Source organism: Triticum urartu, chromosome 2 (genome assembly GCF_003073215.2).
Source record: "Triticum urartu cultivar G1812 chromosome 2, Tu2.1, whole genome shotgun sequence".
NCBI lineage: Eukaryota > Viridiplantae > Streptophyta > Magnoliopsida > Poales > Poaceae > Triticum > Triticum urartu.
In genome coordinates this window covers 753,602,642-753,619,668 of record NC_053023.1, presented here as the reverse complement: position 1 = coordinate 753,619,668, position 17,027 = coordinate 753,602,642, and the positions used below count along the sequence as shown (strand labels likewise).

Genomic DNA, 17,027 nt, shown 5'->3' with positions numbered 1-17,027 from the left:
GCGATGCCGGAACCAACATCTATTTTTGCTACAACATGCAGGCCAAAACGCTGGAACCGGCCATCTCGGAAGCTGAAAAACCGGCGAGACTATATGCTACGAGCGGCGAGGTGGAGCTCAACAACGAGCTTCAAATGAGAGGCGACCGGTGCTGCAACCAGCGTGGATTTGAGCTGGAACCGACCGACAAAATAGCTGCATCCAGCGTGGATTTTTGCTACCAGAAATAAGGCGTGTTCCGATCGGCAACATGCATAATGTTGAAAGCTTCAAGCGGCAAGGAAAAAGGCTTCAACCAACATAAAAAAAAAGCTTCAACCATGAAAAATAATAAACAAAAAAAGCTTCAACCCATGCAAAAAATCTTCGATTTGCGCAGCAAAAGCTTCAACCGGGTGTAAAAAAACTTCAATAGGCGAAAGACAAAGCTTCAACCATGGGAAAAAGCTTCAATGGGGTGGGAAAACAGTTTCAACCATGGAAAATATCTTACGAGCGACGCCGGAAAAAGCTTCAACCGCTATGTGAAAAGGCTTCAACCGTTGCCATTTTTTGCTACTACTGGCGCCGGATCTGCTACATCCATTGCGGCGGAGCTACGACCTACTACGGTAGTGGCTTTTTTTGTTGCAACCGTTGTTGGATTTTGGTACTACCGGCGATGGATTTTGGTACATCCATCATGGCGGAGCTGTGACCGACGACGAGATGAATTTTTGCTGCAATCGTCGACGGATTTTTGCTACTATCGGCGTACACTTTTGGTACAACCGGTGACACAGAATGCTACAACCATATGGTCATGTTATGACGAGCAGGGGCGTTTGCTGGAGTCGGTGAGGTCGATTTTGCTACAACCAGCGTCGAGAAAGGCTGCAACGTGCTTCTAAAAAAGCTTAGAATGGAGAACGGCTAGCTAACAATGGCGAGCGGCGGCGACGGAGCTGCATGGTGGTGATGTGATGGGCGCGTGGCGAGTACGGTGGCGGGCTGTGACGATGCTAGAACTCTCTCTCGACGGTCCTGCAACCATGAGGAGGAAGACATGCCCGGCCCCACGGAACTAGGGACGTCCTTTTCTTTTTGACCGGCTCGGCGGAGCTGCATATGGTGAGCGTCTCCGGCGAGCTGTGGTGGCGAGCGTCCCCGGCGAGTTGCAACAGCGAGCGGCCCTGGCGAGCTCCAACGCGGCAGCCAAGGGCGAGCACGAAGAGGCTGGACGGCGTAGATCCATTTTTTCTGTTTGCGCGTGCGTGGAAGGAAGAAGATGACTTGGCATCGACAATCTCATCCGTTCACCTTTGCAGATCCAATGCTCGGCAGCAGACCGGCCCAAATTTGGGCCGGTGCGCCGGCGCAGAGTACTGGCCAAAGAATTAATTGTACGTAGAAAAATGTCCATATGCATACAATGTAAGGGAAACAAAAATATTAAAGAAACAGAAGAGAAAAATGCATTTATATCTATACAAATCCAGACCAAACCGTGGCTGTAGACGGAAGGAAGTGGGCCTGTCTGTATATCACGAAACCGACCGAGCCCAGGCAGCGACCGAGACGCCCACCTGACCCGACCCGACCCCACCCCCCACCACCAGCCTCTCCTCCCCCGCCGCCGCCACCACCGGCGACCACCGGAGCCCGAGAAGAAAACCGCGAGCGCCCCGCGAATCGAAGCGGAGGAGATGGTGGGCGCCTCGACGTCGTCGGTGGTGAACGTGTACCCGCTCGCCAACTACACGTTCGGCACCAAGGAGCCCAAGATGGAGAAGGACACCTCCGTCGCCGACCGCCTCGCCCGCATGAAGGTCAAGTAAGTGCGCCTCCCCGTCCCTCGCCTTCCTGATCCGCTCCATACCCGCTCTCGCCCGAAGCCCTAAACGCTGGAGCTCAGATTATCCCGGGTCGAAGATCCCCGTCGTTAATTTCGAGTTCATCAGCAGAGCCCCCCTGCGCTGGAGAGTTCCATGAGGGAATGTCTGGAGGTGGCCAAATCGTTTAGTATTTTAGTCAAAATTTGAAATTTACTCCGCCTGAACGCTTTGTATTAGCTCAGATCAGATATAGGTACTGTGGAAATCGCTTCATGGAAACCTAGATCTGTGTGTTGGTATGTGAATTTTGGTTGGATTTTTGGCTATCTATTCAGGGTTGAAAGCTGGTGGTGGCTTGAAATAGAAGCAGAAATGCAGAGCAATCTAGTTTACGAGGTTGACTATTGCCTCTCGTTTCAGGGTTATATGTCTTTGCTAGATGTGCTTAACAGGGGAACTGCAATAATTATGGTGCTTGGCAGATTTTGTTCATTGTAACGACGTAACTTGTAATTATCGCGCTTTATGTTACAAATTGTTCCTTGTGTCAGAGACTGAGAGTACCATGGAGTATTGTTGGGACAAGACCAAATTGTTGCATATCTTTAGTCAAATTTTGAACATCATGTTGCTAAGACTGCTCTTTTTTAGCTCGGATTTAGGTACTGCAGAAATTGCTTCATGAAAACCCAGTGTTATGTGGATCTGTCTGTATGTTAATATCGGTGTTTTTGTTAGTTTGATGGCTGTCTGTTGATGGTTGTATGCTGTGCTGGCTTGGAATAGCAGCAGAAATGCTGACCAATCTAGTTTATGAGGTCGACTATTTCCTCTCCTTTCGTAGTTACATTACTTTGTGTAGTTCCTTTACTAGATGTGCTTAGGAGGGGAACTGCAATAATTATGGTGCTTGGCTGATATTTTTAACAACTTCACTTGTAATCACGGAGCATTATGTAATTAATGGTTCCTTATGTCGGATTATACCATGGAGCATTATTGGGAGAAGACCAAATTGTTGCATGCTAATGCTGCTTTTATTTAGCTTGGATTTAGCTACTGTGGAAATTACTTGATGAAAACAGAGTGTTATGTAAATCTGTCTGTATGTTAAAATATGTGTTTTTGTTAGTTCGATGGCTTTCTGTTGCGGGTTGTAAGCTGGTGCTGGCTTGAAATAACAGCAGAAATGCTGAGCAATCTAGTTCCTGAGGTTAACTACTCCCTCTTGTTTCGTGGTTGTATTACTTTGTGTAGGTTCTGTAATAGGTGTGTAGCAGAGGAACTAGAAGGGTTCTGGTGCCTGGTAGATCCTTTTTTTTGCCAAGGATGTAACTTGGAATTATGATGCACTATGTAACAAGTAGTTATGCATGATAATTTGTTTGTAAACTGGCCTGGAATGTCATGTCAATGTGTATCATAAAGGAAATACATATAGAAGCTTCGGTGGTTCTTCAATTGGTTGCAGGTTTATGTTCATTCTATTTTGTGTCTTAAGTACCCTGTGAACAGTTTGGCTTCTTTGCTACATATGTTTCTTCACCTTGTCCTGTCAAATGGATCAACTTACTAATTACTTTGGAATGGCAGCTACATGAAAGAAGGAATGCGGACAAGTGTTGAAGCAATCCTACTGGTATGTTTCTATTCTTCAATCTCATCATTATGTTCATATACATTTTTGTGATTGAAGACATCCAATTGTTGGCAAACTTCCTGCAGTAACAATTGTTCAGTGGATGCATTAATTTGGCAAATAAACTGAAATTTTCACTTGCATTATCCTATTCAGGTGCAAGAGCACAATCACCCCCACATACTGTTATTGCAAATTGGGAACACGTTTTGCAAACTTCCTGGTGGACGTTTGAAGCCTGGAGAAAATGGTGAGTTTTCTGTTGCTTCACTCTTCTATTTTGTTCTTCGTACATGGGGCCATCTGCTTTGGCTGTTTGCTTATGTGACTTGAATTCTACAGAAATTGAGGGCCTGAAAAGAAAGTTGTGCAGCAAACTTGCAGTGAACTCACCTTCCTTTCCACCTAACTGGCAGGTATTTGAGTCCGAGAGAAGTTCAGTTCCTTTTTTGCTATTGGTCAATGGCCATATCATTTCGCATAATTATGTTGGAACTGGTCACTTTGTACCTTACTGAATCATAGTTAATCCAACTGCACTGAAGACTATCTACATCCGGAAGAAATAAAAGACTGAACTGCTATTTCAGGTTCTTTGACCCATCTATAACAGTCATATTTATGGCATGTCCTGTGTCCGAGAGGAAAAATTTATAGCATGTCATTAACATTATATAGCTCTGTATGTACTATGTTGTGGCTGTGCCTAAATGGAACAGTGACATGGGTGCTAAGTGTCATTAACATTATATAGCATGTCATTAACATTATATAGCTCTACAGAAATCGCTATCACAATTTCCACTATTTAAAACATGAACCACCTATCATCACCCCAGCATAATTTCCTGTGTCCACATGCTTATGAAACAATATTCGAAGTGGACATCTGTAGAAGACATGCAACACTGACCTGTAGTCTTTACTTACCAAAGTATTAAATACGTTGAATCAGCATGAACTTGCGTGTCTAGCTTCTTACAGTAATCTTGGGTTCCTGTCCTATTGACAGCATGCTCACTTTGTTGCTATAAGATGTTTGTTAACGTAGACCTTGCGTAATGTAAACCGTATCCATTCCTATAAAGCTGTAATGTGTTTTTCACTTACAGGTTGGTGAGTGTGTTGCTGTTTGGTGGAGGCCAAACTTTGAAACCGTAATGTATCCTTATTGCCCTCCACATATAACCAAGCCCAAGGTACATTCTTGCTTAAGAGGTTTTTTTACCATCTATTGTTGGGATTTGGGATTAGATAATGAAAACGACCAATGTGATGAACAGGAATGCAAGAAGCTTTTCATTGTTCATCTAACTGAAAGAGAGTATTTCGCTGTTCCAAGGAACTTGAAGCTACTTGCTGTTCCACTGTTTGAACTCTATGACAATGTTCAGGTAAGTGGCACTCCCCCATGCTGAATGTTAGCTTTCCTTGATGTTTAGAAACATTGTATTCATCCCTCGAGTGTGTCTAGATATGTATGCCTTAATAAATTTCCAGTGACATGTTTTAATTGTTGGATAAGTCTGTGTACTAGGGTCTTTGTGGGGCTGCAGCACATGGTCCTTGTGGCAGTTAGGATAGAGTTCCTGACCATCAAGGACTGGCAGTCAGGATAGCATCTTAGACCAGCATCTTAGACTAGCATCTTAGACTGGCATCTTAGTAGCATCTCAGCATATGCTTGGCTGGCTAGCAGCCTATAAGTATGTATCCCCAACCCCTCAGGTTGGCATGGCATTGTGTGAGAAATAAACCAACGAAAATTGTCCCAACTCTCCTAGTGTCATCCACAACTATCAATGCTCAGGTTCAAAGGTCTAACAAGTGGTATCAGAGCCTCGTTATCTTGTACCCTGAGCATTTCCTGCGAGCAACCCAAGTCGGTAGCAGTAGCTGCTCCGTCTGCCCCTGGTTACTTTCCTCCCTCCGGACTGTCGAGCAGCAGTTCGTCTTCAACAGCCTCCTCTTCACGCAACAGCCCCCCTGCAGTGAGCCATGTCTGCAGGTCGCTCTCAGCACACGGCTACCTCGAGCATGCGGCGCCGGCAGGAGGCCGAGCGCGCCGTGGCAGAGGAGCGTGAACGAGCAGCTGTAGCAGCAGCTGCTGCGGCAGCAAGGGTGTCAAGGCTGGCTGCAGCGGAGCTGGCAGCAGCCAAAGCGGAGGTAGAAGCAGCCAAGGCGGAGTTAGAAGCAGCAGCAGCAGACGCAGCACGTGAGGCTACGGCGGATGCCAAAGCACTCCGCGGCGGCTCCGACAGCTCCAGCAGCTCTGCGCCTGCGGACGACGGCGCTGACGCAGACCGCGCCAAAGTGGCGCAAGAGCGGACGGCGCAGTGGGCAGCCGAGCACGCCCGCGCTCCAGGTGGAGGTGCGCACCGCGACGGCGGCTGCAACGACCAGGACCGCGGCCTCTACGAGGTCCGGACTGTGGTCAGGGATGTTGGTCCCAGTGCTGGGTGGCCTACCCTCACTAAAACCAACTACGTCGAGTGGGCCGGGATCATGAAGGTCAGGCTCCAGGTGCGGCGCATGTGGGAGGCAGTCCAGGACAGCAACGTCGACCACCAAGAGGACCGACGGGCGCTCGACGCCCTCATCGCCGCAGTCCCGCCCGAGATGCAGTTCTCGCTTTCCAGCAAGCGGACTGCCAAGGAAGCTTGGGACGCCATCGCCGCGGCACGCATCGGCAGCGACCGTGCTCGCAAGTCCACTTTGCAGGCACTTCGTAAGGAGTGGGAGAGCCTGGCTTTCAAGCCAGGTGAGGACGTTGATGACTTTGCTCTCCATCTCAACACTCAGCTGCAGAAGTTGGTGAAGTTTGGTGATGCCACCTACACCGAGGAGAGAGCTGTCGAGAAGCTCTTTCGGTGCATCCCCGAGATGTACAAGCAGATGGCTCGGTTGATCGAGTCCTTGCTGGACCTCTCCACGATGACAATCGAGGAGGCGATAGGTCGCCTCAAGGTCGTCGACACCGACGAGCCACAACCTTCCTCGGGGCCCATCACCACCGGCGGGAAGCTGCTCCTAACTCGGGAGCCGTGGGATGCCAGCCTTGGTGACAGGAAGAAGGGGGAGCCTTCTTCCACGACGGGCGGCCGCAAGCGTGGCAAGCAGCGTAAGACGCGAAGAGGGCCCCCGGGCAGGGCACAAGGACGTGCCGAAGGGGACGCCCGCGGAGGCGCCAAGGACGGCGCCGCTGGCAAGCCCAAGCCGGCACAAGACAACAGCTGCCACAACTGTGGCCGGTTTGGCCATTGGGCCAATGAGTGTCGGCAACCACGACAAGGCCAGGCTCACGTCGCACAGGCGAAGGAGGAGGAGACGGCTCTGTTCATGGCGCATGCAAGCATTGAGCTATCTTCAGCGACACCAGTCGCAAAAGCTCTCATCCACCTCGACGAGCCAAAGGCACACGCTCTTCTCGGCGATGCCTCCGGCAAGGACAAGACTACGGGGTGGTGCCTTGACACCGGAGCCACCCACCACATGACCGGTCGAAGGGAATTCTTCGCCGAGCTCGATTCCGATGCGCGAGGCTCCGTCAAGTTTGGGGATGCCTCCGCTGTGGAAATTAAGGGCGTCGGCTCCGTCATCTTCACCACCAAGACGGGAGAGCACCGACTGCTCACCGGTGTCTACTACATCCCCGCGCTAAGGAACTCCATCATCAGCTTGGGACAGCTGGATGAGAACGGCTCACGCGTGCTGATTGAGCATGGGGTCCTACGCATCTGGGATTGCCAGGGTCGCCTTCTCGCCAAGGTACCCAAAGGTGGAAATCGACTCTACGTCCTTGATGTGCAGGTGGCACAACCGGTCTGTCTCGCTGTCCGTCGGGACGACGAGGCATGGCAATGCATGAGCGCTTTGGGCACCTTCACTTTGAGGCCCTGAAGCGTCTAAGTGCCAAGGAGATGGTACGAGGCCTGCCATGCCTCGACCATGTGGAGCAGTTCTGCGACATCTGCGTACTGACGAAGCAGAGACGACTCCCCTTTCCCCAACAGGCGAGTTTTCGGGCCAAGGAGAAGCTGGAGCTCGTGCACGGAGACTTGTGCGGCCCGGTGACGCCAGCCACACCAGGAGGTCGACGCTACTTCCTGCTGCTCGTCGACGATCTCTCTCGCTACATGTGGGCGATGATTCTCGGCAACAAGGGGGAAGCGGCGGACGCCATCAGGCGCGCGCAGGCTGGTGTGGAGGCGGAGAGCGGCCGCAAATTGCGCGTGTTGCGCACTGACAACGGTGGCGAATTCACGGTGGCTGAATTCGCGTCGTACTGCACCGATGAGGGCATCCAGCGCTACTACTCCGCGCCGTACAGCCCGCAGCAAAACGGAGTAATCGAGCGGCGCAACCAGACGGTTGTGGGGATGGCTCGGGCTCTCCTCAAGCAGCGAGGGATGCCGGCTGTTTTCTGGGGAGAGGCGGTGCTGACGGCCGTCTACATCCTCAACCGCTCGCCTACTAAGGCACTCGACGGCAGGACACCGTATGAGGCCTGGCATGGGCGGAAGCCGGCGGTCTCCCATTTGCGGGTTTTTGGCTGTCTTGCGTTCGCTAAGGAGCTTGGCCACATCGGCAAGCTCGACGACAGGAGCACTCCGGGAGTCTTCATCGGCTACGCGGAGGGCTCAAAGGCCTACCGCATCCTCGACCCAAAGACACAGCGTGTGCGCACGGCGCGAGACGTTGTGTTCAACGAAGGGCGAGGGTGGCAATGGGACAAGGCGGTGGACGACGGCGCGACGCCGACGTATGATGACTTCATTGTCGAGTACGCTCACTTCAAGGAAGCCGGGGGAGCAAGCAGCTCCTCTCCGCCAGGCACGTCTACCCCGGCCCCCAAAACTACATCGACTCCGGTGCCCGCTACGCCGACGGCACCACAACTGGCGACGCCGCATACTCCAGCCCCGACAGTCGCCACTCCGGGTTCGTCTTCATCAGCACCAGCTCACGCAGAGCACAACCCGATGAAGTTCGCTTCCCCGCTCACTCACGACGAGGAGCGGGTCGACGCGTGGTATGGAGGCGAACAGCTGCGGTATCGCATGATGGATGATCTACTCGGCGACCAGCTGGTGCCGGGACCGATGCCACGTGACCTAGAGGCGCAGCTACAACTCGCGTGTGAGGACGGCGAACCACGGTCCTTTGCAGAGGCCGAGAGAGATGCGGCATGGCGCGCCGCGATGCAGTTGGAGATGGATGCGGTCGAGCAAAACCGCACCTGGGAGCTCGCTGACCTCCCCCGTGGTCACCGCGCAATCACCCTTAAGTGGGTGTTCAAGCTGAAGAGGGATGGAGCCGGCGCCATCATCAAGCACAAGGCTCGCCTGGTGGCCCGAGGCTTCTTGCAGCAGGAAGGAGTCGACTTCGACGACGCCTTCGCTCCCGTGGCACGGATGGAGTCCGTGCGACTTCTTCTTGCGCTGGCTGCCCAGGAGGGCTGGCGTGTCCATCACATGGATGTCAAGTCGGCATTCCTCAACGGTGACTTGAAGGAGGAAGTCTACGTGCATCAGCCACCGGGTTTTGCGATTCCCGGCCAGGAGGGCAAGGTACTCCGCCTGCGCAAGGCCCTCTATGGCCTACAGCAGGCACCTAGGGCGTGGAACGCCAAGCTGGACTCCACGCTAAAGAAGATGGGCTTCGAGCAAAGCCCGCATGATGCCGCTGTCTACCGACGGGGCAGTGGAGGAAATGCCCTGCTGGTGGGCGTCTATGTTGACGACTTGGTGATCACCGGCACCAAAGATGCAGAAGTAGCGGCATTCAAGGAAGACATGAAGGCCACCTTCCAGATGAGTGATCTGGGGCTCCTCTCCTTCTATCTAGGGATTGAGGTGCACCAGGATCACTCCGGGATCGCGCTTCGACAGTCCGCCTACGCCAAGCGCATCGTTGAGCTAGCTGGGCTCACCGGCTGTCATCCAGCTCTCACTCCGATGGAGGAGAGGCTGAAACTAAGCCGCGATAGCACGACGGAGGAAGTGGATGCTACGCAGTACCGCCGCCTTGTGGGGAGCCTTCGCTACCTCACCCACACACGGCCGGACCTAGCATTCTCCGTCGGCTACGTCAGTCGGTTCATGGAGCGACCGACGTCGGAACACCAACAGGCAGTGAAGAGGATCATCCGCTACATAGCAGGGACCCTCACCACGGCCTCCACTATCCTAGGTGTCCGGGGGCAGCACACTTCGTCGGGTACAGCGACAGCGACCACGCCGGCGACATCAACACCAGCAAGAGCACGAGCGGGATTCTCCTTTTCCTCGGCAAGTGTCTCGTGAGCTGGCAATCAGTCAAGCAGCAGGTGGTGGCCCTGTCCAGCTGTGAGGCTGAGTACATAGCAGCCTCCACCGCCTGCACTCAGGCGCTTTGGCTCGCTCGACTGCTTGGTGATCTTCTCGTTCAAGACACCAGAATGGTGCAGCTCCTGGTGGACAGCAAGTCCGCCCTGGCCCTGGCAAAGAACCCCATGTTCCACGAACGGAGCAAGCACATCCGGCTGAGGTATCACTTCATCCGCAGCTGTGTGGAAGAAGGGAGCATCGAGGCGAGCTACATCAACACCAAGGATCAGCTCGCAGACCTGCTCACCAAGCCTCTTGGGAGGGTCAAGTTCCTCGAGCTTTGCTCTAGGATCGGGATGATTCAACACTCCCACAAGACGACGTACAAGACTTAGGGGGAGAATGTTGGATAAGTCTGTGTACTAGGGTCTTTGTGGGGCTGCAGCACATGGTCCTTGTGGCAGTTAGGATAGAGTTCCTGACCATCAAGGACTGGCAGTTAGGATAGCATCTTAGACCAGCATCTTAGACTAGCATCTTAGACTGGCATCTTAGTAGCATCTCAGCATATGCTTGACTGGCTAGCAGCCTATAAGTATGTATCCCCAACCCCTCAGGTTGGCATGGCATTGTGTGAGAAATAAACCAACGAAAATTGTCCCAACTCTCCTAGTGTCATCCACAACTATCAATGCTCAGGTTCAAAGGTCTAACATTAATTTTCATCACAAGAATATGACCCCATACAACTGTTTTTGTCTTTCTTCTCATAAATGAATGATGGTACTATTGAATTGATCTCTGTGAGAAAGAATCCATCTCTTGTATTTATGAAACCACTTCAATCTGGATTCTTTTTGGCACCATCAGTTTTTACCATTTTTATTTCTGTTTAACCAGGCAATAGGGATAGGATGACTGTAACATGCATTTTTTTTTAATGAAATTCATACCCCACACAAAGTTTGCTCAAGCATGGCTATATTTTGCTCTGTGACTTATATTATTACATCGTGCCGTTATCAAGGTTCTTGTGATGAAAGTCTGAAATCTGTTTTCTATTTGGATGCAGCGGTATGGACCTGTAATTTCCACCATCCCGCAGCAGCTGTCTAGGTTCCAGTTCAACATGGTGAGCTCATAAGGGTGATGAGATAGTGTTCCCAAGGCCTCTTTCGGCAGCCCACTCCGAGCGTCTCTTCGACATCAAACTGGCTAATCGACTTAGCATGACTTGTTTTCTCAGTAACCATGTTTCCATGAATTATGCGGCACTATTAGTCTAAAAACTAGACATGTACCTATGTTTGTCGTTCATTTTGCGATTCCGTTAGTACATCTCAACTGTGTTGTATGTGTGGTGTATTTTGTGGTTGTTGTTCCGTGTTCTAATTTATTTGTGTATATGTACCAATGTATGTATTTATAATTTGCATGATCTGCTGTAGTAACTCTTCATACTCGCTTTCTATTGTCCGCCGATGAACTGGGAGTGTTTTGTAAGGAGCTACCCCTTCAAATTACAAGCTTCCTTATTATTTTCGGCAGTGTACCATAATCTTTTAAGCTTTTCTCAATGTTTTTGACAGGGTATTGTAAGCCTTTTTCAATGCCCGCCCTTGGTCATGTGTAAGTTCACGCATGTTCAGTAGGCTATGGATCATTACACGGCCCTTCAACCGGTAGGTGTGGATGTTTGCCTTGCTGAGCTAAGAGGTGACCAAAATCCTTTCAAAAAAAAAGAGGTGACCAAAATGCCAAAAGCATCTGTAATTTGTTCTGAGATCATAACGTTGCTGTTGTCTGCTTCACATATTCAAATAATAAAAACCATTTTAGTTATGCAATTTCTCTCTTAGACATACCCAGTAAATTCCAGAAGAACATTTTCATTATGCAATTTCTCCCTTACACACCCCATTATATAATATACAGTAGCATATTGAGGAGCCTCCATCGCAGCCACTGTGTGGGAACACATTATGAGATGTTTGGGAACACATGATGAGCTCCTGAATCAATTATCCATAGGGAACTCTGCGGTCAAGCATGGCGTGTATGGAAATGAACTTCGTAAGAATTCATAGCCTTCACTAAACCCATGGTAGCGTGTCGGGCGCATGTTTCCCAGGTATTGGAACTTCGAGCTACTCAAATGATAGGCCATTCCTCTCTGCAACGACTCGCTCAGAAAGAGAACTTCTTCATGAGGGTGAAATCCAAGGATGTAAAAATCTTTGGTGCCAAGGACATCCTTATTTTCCTGCTTAGCTTGTTCTTTGTAATCTGGAGATCTATCACGAGTGGGATTATCGTTGACATCTTCTATGATCCAAGACCCCTGAGCATCCGGATTGTATCTCAGATCTGCTTGCATACGGCCAAGGACAAGATCTGTCTCATACTTTAAGACCCACTCGGTAGGAGCACGAGCCTCGTCGAGGATCCATACTTGAAGCCAGCGATGAGAAGCGATTGATGCAAGATACACACCTTTCTCCGATTTTCCGAGTCGTTGTTGTGGAACTTCTTTGGCCTTGGTAATAATACCCTGGGGCGGTTTGATTACTTGGTACTTGCCACTTAACAAAGATATTCTGCAGATAAACAAATATATGTAGTAGTTACAAAATTACAAATTCAAAAACATACATATCTTATAGATCGAATGATATTTCAGTGGCAGTTTTTCTACTAAAAAAAGAGAGGATAATCCCTTAGCATCGGCAAGCATCCATTGATGTTGAAGCTCCGAATTCATCCTATCTAGGCCAAATTTCAACCTTAAAGTTATCTGGGAAACGTCATATTTTTAAGGCCTCCCAGCGAACTCACTTAGATCCATCGGATCATGATCTAACGGAAGAGAATTCTCTGCACAACTTGCCATTTTTTTGTGCGACATGACAATTTTCGCCATCGATCATGACAATTTCTGTAAATTTTCACATGGCAATTACTTGAAAACGCATGGCAAGTTTGCGCGTTCACTGGGAAGACGCTCCCATCGAATGTTCGTCAGATAACGCCGTCCAATTTCGAAGAGAGAGAGAGAGAGAGAGAGAGAGAGAGAGAGAGAGAGAGAGAGAGAGAGAGAGAGAGAGAGAAAAGGGTAGTACCTCATGACAAAATGGTGGTGCACGTAGAGGTGTCCATGCCAGTAGACGGCGCGTCTTTGGTTCATGGGAGACCAAGGCACGTCGGCGATGGTCCCGAAGGCCTCCCCCTGCCGCCGGAAGGACCTCTCCTCCCACCTGTTAGTCCTGGAGGAGTACACGTGCAGGAGCATCGGCGACGGCGGCCACTCCCACCCCGCCGCCCGTGGCCCCCGGCTCCAAGGAACCTCCGGGACGGCGAACACCTCATAGTGCGGCGACACGGCGGGATCGAACGCGATGTAGTCATAGTGGCGGAAGAAGGGCTCCTTGGTGTCGCGGCGGCAGCACGGCCCCCCGCCGCGCGGCGGGGCTCACCACGTAGCCGCCCAGCAGGAGGAGGAGGCCGTTGCAGTGGTCCTTGACGAGCACGTCACAGCCCGGGTCGGGAAGGCGCCGGAGGAACTTGGCGGTGGCCGCGGACGAGGGCGGCGAGGGCGGGCATGCGAAGAGGTGCGTGAACTCGTGGCCTTGGCAGTTGATGAGGATGCCGGCGAGCGGGAGGCGTGGGGGGTCCATCAGGCGGCGGGCGTCGACGGCGGCGCGCCAGGAGCTGTGCACGCACCGCGCCGCGGCGAGGACGTGCGGAGGGAGGCGGCGGAGGACGTCGGCGAGCAGGTCCTCGGGCAGCTGGTCCATGGCCATGATCATGATCGATCTGTGCCGTCCCGTGCTGTCTCTGTGCGCTTTTGTGGACGCAGTCCGGATCCCTAACGAGACCGAGAGTCCGAGGCCGACGCAGTCCGGCCGGATGACTCACGATTACTCGTGAGCAGGAAAATTAACTGGCCGGCACACGTTCGCTTCGAGCTGGTGATTTCCTGCGTCGACGGCGGGCGGAAGACCATGCATGCGGCTGCCGGAGCTCAGCCACCTCCTGTCCCTGCAGTAGGGTTGCTGCCGCCGGCGATCAAGAGTTCAAGACTGTGTTCCAGGCCAGTGTGGATCAACTGATGCCCAGCCAGAGTGGTGTTCATGGCCAAATCTTCTGGAGATACGCTTTTGAAGTGCTGCCGTTTTGATCCTATTATTAGTTATTACCCTCCTCATCTTAGTTTCTCAGTGCTGTTTGTTCTGTACCATAATCTACGTCTGTCAATGCTATATGTTGGATTGTATTGAATGCGTTTTGCACTCCCCTACAGCCACACCACAAAATGCAAACGTGATCAAACCAACTTAATCACATCCAAGTGTCCACGTTACAACAATGGTCTACCAATCAGATCAACGGTTCAAATCAAATGTTTTGCCATTAGACTACCCCCAAACGTCCCCATCCTAGACAACCCAATGATCGTTAGCTCTAGGAAAAAAGACCACGTCCGTGATCTAATCTCACTAAACCGACCAACGCCGCCGGCCGCCGCCACTCCATGCACTGCCCTCTCCCCGACGTGCCCCGGTGGCCATACAGTCTTGAGGACACCTCGGCCCACTCCGTCCATTTCATCATTGCCTCCTCCAGATGAGTTGCACTGTCTGCTTCTCCTTTTGCACTCTCTTGCTCTACCACCTTCACATTCGGTACATACTTGATCTATTGTGGGTTGCATCACAGCTGGCTCCTCCATACTTGCATCTTGGCTCCCAAAAGATACTTCCCTTTTTGTAAACACAAATTTGCTTACATCATCATCATCATCTTCTGCATTATCTGGAGGATACACTACTTGCTAGGAATTGGGTGTGCCACATCTGCATCTTCAGGCTGAACATATCTGCAATTTCTGGCTCATTTGATTTAATCTTGCAACGACTAATCACTAGAGGTAGCTGCCTTATTGGGAAATTGACCACATCATCCTCAGTGAAGTTTGCATTCAAACTGTCATCGTGGTCAAGATATAGACTAAATGAGTAATGGCCAAGTGACACAAATGTAAGCATCCAATCTGTGTCACTATCTCCTCTGATTTCTCTCAACACATTCCTCTTGATTGACATAATGGGAATGCAGTAATAGACCTTGAGCCTGCCTGCCATCTCCCATCCTATCTCCTCAACTAGGTGTTCAATCATGATTGGAGACCAAGTATCTGTATCAACTTCATCATACCATAGTTCATGACCATTGAGATAAGAACAATTGCTACCTTGCCCAAGAAATATCCACATAGTTAAAATGAACTAAAAACTTCTTGCTGCGCTTACCTGCATACATCAAAATAGAGCACAACAGAACAGAGCCTCAGAAACACAGGCAAGCAACCACCTTTGAGCACCAAAAACCCTATTAACACCAAAAACCCTATACCACCACTGTATGATCCAGAATCTACTCAGCCGTTTCTACATCCAACAAAACATAGCGCATATACGTCTTAATCCCCTACAAACAACAAACTTTTCCAACCCAAAACCCTATACACCGAAACCCCCCAAATCCTGGTCCAAAAACCTATCCAAATCTTCAAATTATAGCTGGCCATAACTGACTAAAAAACTCAACATCCACAATGCCAAAACCTAAATTTCTATCCTAGATATTATAGCGCAAGAACCATGAGGGCTTACTGTAGTTGGGCTCCGGAGCACCATCGGATCGACAAACAAGCGACATCCCGCCGAAAGAGCTTCAGTGACAAGATGCGGCACGCCTCCGCGGTGAGTCTCACCCTTCCCCAAGAACTGGCACCGGAGATGGTGCGCTGCTGCCGACAATTGCCTCCACCCGCCTCTTCCTGCGCCACCTATCCCCTCCTCCCCTTTCATTATGATCAAAGCCGACGAGATAGGGAGATGGGAGGAATTACAGAGCAAACTAGGGATTTTCTTGTAAAAACATTGGGCAACATCCCGCAACCACTAGCTAGCACCTCCCACTGGTCAACATGTGGTCAAATCGAGCAACAATGAGTGGCATACGATGAACAGTGACTGTATAATCACGTCTTGTCGTATTCAGTGACCGTATTGGATGTACTTTTAAGTACAGTGACCAAAGCGTGCTTTCTTCGCAAGTTCAAGCACCGCCAATGCATTTAACTCCTTTTGGAATGATTCAATAAAGACGGAAGTTGTTGGTTTTCAAAGTATCATATAGATGTGGAGGTAGATTATCTTGGCACGAATGATTACCAATAGAGTAACACGGGACAGAAATGGTGATTACACCCAGGAGGTGGTTAAAACAACGTTATTCCAGATGTTCCCAACAAAGGTGCTGGGGCCAGATGGCTTCCCAGCCCATTTCTTTCAGTGACATTGGGAGTTATGTGGGGCTGATGTCACAAAGGCAGTTCTAAGGATTATTAATGGCACTGAATCGGTAGAAAGTATTAACGAGACTATGTTGGTTTTAGTACCAAATGTAAAAAATCCCACCCTTCTGTCATAGTTCATGCCTATTTCATTGTACAATATTTTGTATAAAATTGCTTCGAAAATCATATACAATAGGCTGGAACTAGTGTTGCCAGAGATAATAGCAGAAGAATAGTACGCGTTCGCCCCAGGTAGACTTATTACTGATAACATAATCACTGCTTATGAATGCTTGCACTACATGAAAAGGAATACTGCAAAGAAAAACAGAAGTTTGCGCCCTAGCTAGATATGATGATGTCATATGATAGGGTGAAGTGGGATTACTTGCAAGCAATAATGTTGAATCCGTGTTTCACAGAGCATTGGGTGCGTATTGTCATGAGTATCTTGAGGTCAATTACATTTTCTATTTTGTTCAATGGCAAGAAATTACAAGAGGGTCACCATATCTATTCCTGATAGTAGCAGAGGGTCTTTTGTGCCTCCTAAAATCTATCAATGAGTCATCCAACTTGAGTGGTATTAAGGGTGCGTTTGGATCCCTTGCCGGTTTACCTTGCTAGGCAAAGCTAGGCTTGCCGACGGAGGCTAGCTGATTTGGCTTGCTTGCTCGATAGAACAAAAAGTAGGCAACCGCTGGCAACAAGGCAAGCTAGCTCAGGAACCAAATCCATCGCTCCCTTGCTTGGCCAAGCTAAGCAAGCGCTCGTCGGATAACCAAACGCACCCTAGGTGTCCCCTTCGGCGGCGCCGGTTAACCATTTATTATTTGCTGATGACAGTCTGCTGTTTTTTAGGCCTAGTGCTGGTGGGCTAATGAGATAAACCAATTGTTGACCAC

General features: G+C 50.2%; 1 protein-coding gene across 1 annotated transcript; it reads left to right on the top strand.

The window, feature by feature from the left end:
- Positions 1–1,550: 1,550 nt before the first annotated feature.
- On the top strand, positions 1,551–11,219 carry LOC125540528 (pre-mRNA cleavage factor Im 25 kDa subunit 2). The gene is made up of 7 exons (XM_048704148.1): positions 1,551–1,813; positions 3,408–3,453; positions 3,610–3,703; positions 3,796–3,869; positions 4,566–4,652; positions 4,737–4,847; positions 10,834–11,219. The coding sequence occupies exons 1-7, from the start codon at positions 1,686–1,688 to the stop codon at positions 10,903–10,905; spliced, it is 612 nt and encodes a 203-aa protein (XP_048560105.1). The 5' UTR covers positions 1,551–1,685; the 3' UTR covers positions 10,906–11,219.
- The last annotated feature ends 5,808 nt before the right edge of the window (positions 11,220–17,027 follow it).